The sequence below is a fragment of the Bidens hawaiensis genome, unplaced genomic scaffold, assembly GCF_021521415.1.
Source record: "Bidens hawaiensis isolate Kalapana, Puna unplaced genomic scaffold, B.hawaiensis_p1.1 tig00005637_1, whole genome shotgun sequence".
In the NCBI taxonomy this organism is placed as follows: domain Eukaryota; kingdom Viridiplantae; phylum Streptophyta; class Magnoliopsida; order Asterales; family Asteraceae; genus Bidens; species Bidens hawaiensis.
The window spans coordinates 737,579-740,948 of record NW_027491366.1 but is presented as its reverse complement, the minus strand read 5'-3'; the positions used below and the strand labels follow the sequence as shown (position 1 = coordinate 740,948).

At 40.1% G+C, this 3,370-nt stretch overlaps 1 protein-coding gene across 1 annotated transcript; it reads left to right on the top strand.

The window, feature by feature from the left end:
* On the top strand, window positions 1-2,431 carry LOC143630332 (laccase-11-like). Its single transcript, XM_077099383.1, has 4 exons — window positions 1-503; window positions 662-813; window positions 899-1,272; window positions 1,361-2,431. Exons 1-4 carry the CDS (start codon window positions 402-404, stop codon window positions 2,413-2,415), a joined length of 1,683 nt encoding a protein of 560 aa, XP_076955498.1. The 5' UTR covers window positions 1-401; the 3' UTR covers window positions 2,416-2,431.
* Window positions 2,432-3,370: the final 939 nt, after the last annotated feature.

Sequence of the window (3,370 nt, the reverse complement as noted above, 5' to 3'; positions counted from 1 at the left end):
ATAAATAACGCTGAATTTAGTCTCTTTTACCGTTCCATAATTCAAACTTACGCTTACATTTAGACAAAGACAGATACTTTATTCCTTTTGCTTCACGATAAATTAACCTCAACTAGTTGGCCTTCTGTAGCTCTCTACTTCGATCGTATCTACATTGTCACAATCTTTATTAATTTCCCAAAATACAAACCTAGTTACCTAGCACACATTAGATTCATTATTTAATTCCTTTCTAAACCTTAACTCAAACCTCTCATCTGCACATATTTAACTTCCAAGTTTCCATTTACATCTAATTTACTTCTCCTTCACCTAACCTCTACACACATATATATAAACATGTTTGCATGCATTTCTTCATATATCTACCTTCATCTTCCCCTCTTCATTCATAGGAAACAATGGTGTCTAACCGTGGTTCCAGCCTTCTTTTCTTGGTTTTCGGGCTCGTTTCATTGGTTTATCTTCAAGCGGAAGCTGCCACAAAGAAGTATCAGTTTGATGTGAGTCGTTGGTTTCTCTTCATGGTCATTTAACTACCTTAATCTTGGCTGGTCGGTTAAGGACTCGGTGAAAATCTAGACACGAAATGAGTTTAATAGGAACTATATATTGAGCTTTTCTAAATGCATGCAATAATATATTTATGATTTGTGAACAGGTACAAGTGAGTAATGTGAGCCGGCTGTGCCATGCGAAGCCCATTGTGACTGTAAATGGAATGTTTCCGGGCCCTACTGTTTACGCTCGAGAAGGCGATAGAGTCATCATCAACGTTACAAACCACGCACAATACAACATGTCTATTCATTGGTATATATATATATTAGTTCACAATTATTTACATATATTATTTAAGCACGTTGGTTCTCATAGTTTTCAACATTCTATTTTATAGGCACGGGTTGAAACAATATGCTAACGGATGGGCAGACGGACCAGCATACATAACACAATGCCCGATCAAGACCGGGAGCAGCTATGTTTATGACTTCAATGTCACGGGACAAAGAGGCACATTATGGTGGCACGCACATATTCTTTGGCTTCGTGCCACAGTTTATGGCGCAATCGTCATAATGCCTCAACAAGGAACCCCGTATCCATTCCCTAAGCCCGACAACGAACGCGTCTTGGTGTTCGGTGAATGGTGGCATGGTGACGTGGAAAACATTGTAAATCAGGGGAATGCCATGGGTCTGCCCCCTAACATGTCTGATGCCCACACCATCAATGGCAAACCTGGACCCCTCTTTCCATGCTCCGAAAAACGTAAGATTTAACTGACGCGTTTTACCAAAATTTGTTAGTGAGCGAATAGAGCGTAATAAATGATCTGTTTTTTCTGCTTTTCGATCAGATACCTTTGCGATGGAAGTCGAGCAAGGAAAGAAATACCTTTTAAGGATTGTAAACGCCGCCCTCAACGACGAGCTCTTTTTCGCAGTAGCTGGGCACAACATGACGGTAGTTGAGATCGATGCGGTCTACACCAAACCCTTTACCACCCCCGCTATACTAATCGCTCCTGGCCAAACAACAAACGTTCTAGTTTCCGCCAACAGCGCTCCTGGACGCTACTTTATGGCTGTCCGCCCGTTCCAAGACGTCCCAATTCCTATCGACAACAAAACCGCTACCGCAATCCTCCAATACGAAGGCATTCCCAACACAGTCCTCCCATCACTTCCTCAACTACCATCACCAAACGACACCGCTTTCGCATTAAGCTACAACAAAAAGCTTCGAAGCCTCAACACTCCTAACTTCCCAGCTAATGTCCCCTTAAAGGTTGATCGAAATCTTTTCTTCACCATCGGATTAGGGAAGAGTGTGTGTCCCTCGTGTATAAACGGAACCCGGCTTTCGGCTTCCCTGAATAATATTACATTTGTAATGCCACAAACTGCGCTTCTTCAAGCTCATTACTCGAACAAGAAGGGCGTGTTTACGTCTGATTTCCCTGATAAGCCGCCTAAAGCCTTTAACTACACGGGTGCACCCTTGACCGCTAACCTTTTCACTACTCACGGAACAAGACTCAGCAAAGTCTCCTTCAATTCGACGGTCGAGCTTGTGATCCAGGACACTAATTTACTAAGTGTTGAATCCCACCCGTTTCACCTTCATGGCTACAATTTCTTTGTAGTTGGAACGGGTATCGGGAACTTTGATCCGGCTAAGGATCCTGCTAACTACAACTTGGTGGATCCTCCAGAAAGGAACACGGTTGGTGTTCCGACTGGTGGGTGGTCAGCGATCCGGTTTAGAGCGGATAATCCAGGTGTTTGGTTCTTTCACTGCCACTTGGAGTTGCATACTGGGTGGGGATTGAAGACGGCGTTCGTGGTGGAAGATGGACCGGGGAAAGATCAGGCGGTTCGTCCTCCGCCTAAGGATCTTCCACAATGCTAACTTTATATACTGAGTGTTGGATGATTGTTGTCATCTCATTTGTTTATTGATTTACTGTATGATTCTATGATTATTTTTTATACAAGCATCTGAAAGAAGCTTAGAAGTATGACAAAGTTTATTAATCTCTTATTTGGCTGCACATAGTTGTTTTTTCTTTAACTATCTTACAAATGCTTAGTTATTAGGCTGGTGGGTGTGGCCGGGATGTGGGTTAAGTAATAGGTTTCTGGTCACACGGTCAAAACTGGTTAAAGTCACTAATCGGTTTCAGTTTCCAACCGGCTTTGAAGGAAGTATTTGAAAATACAGGTTAATAAACCAGTCAACCTATATTGCTTAATAATAGGACTCAGCTACTAAAATTTAAAATACACTAACATTATTAAAATAAAAAGAAAATAAAGCGACAAAAAATATTAAAAGAACAGAAGAATATATTTTATTTGATGATGTATAATCATCGTTGTTGATTACATCTTCGACTGCTTTTAGTTACAGGTTCTGAAAGGCTCAGTTGACGATTGTCATTTATTTTAAGTTTTCATCGCTTTGCAATGATTCATCAATTTTTCAATGCTTTGCCGAATAATCTTTTAACATGGGGTTAGGCGTGGCTTTGAGTAAAACCCTGCAATTTTTCCAATGAGTCATTTCAATGTTATTTGACATTAATTATACATCAATCAAATGTAAAAAAATTTCAGGGTTTATCTCGGTTTGTAATATCAACACGATGTTTTTTTTTTCATTTACCATTGGAGTCTAGAGGGTTGAGATTTGAAAGGATTGAGCGATTTTGCACTTTTCTAGATTTAGAGAATTGTTGTAATCAAACTATAACACCCGTTACCTATTTATACAAGTTAAGGGGTTAAAATTGTCAATAACAGGTTTCCAACAACTATAAATAGTAACTAGCTTGTTAATATATAATAACTAGTGTTCTTTCCGA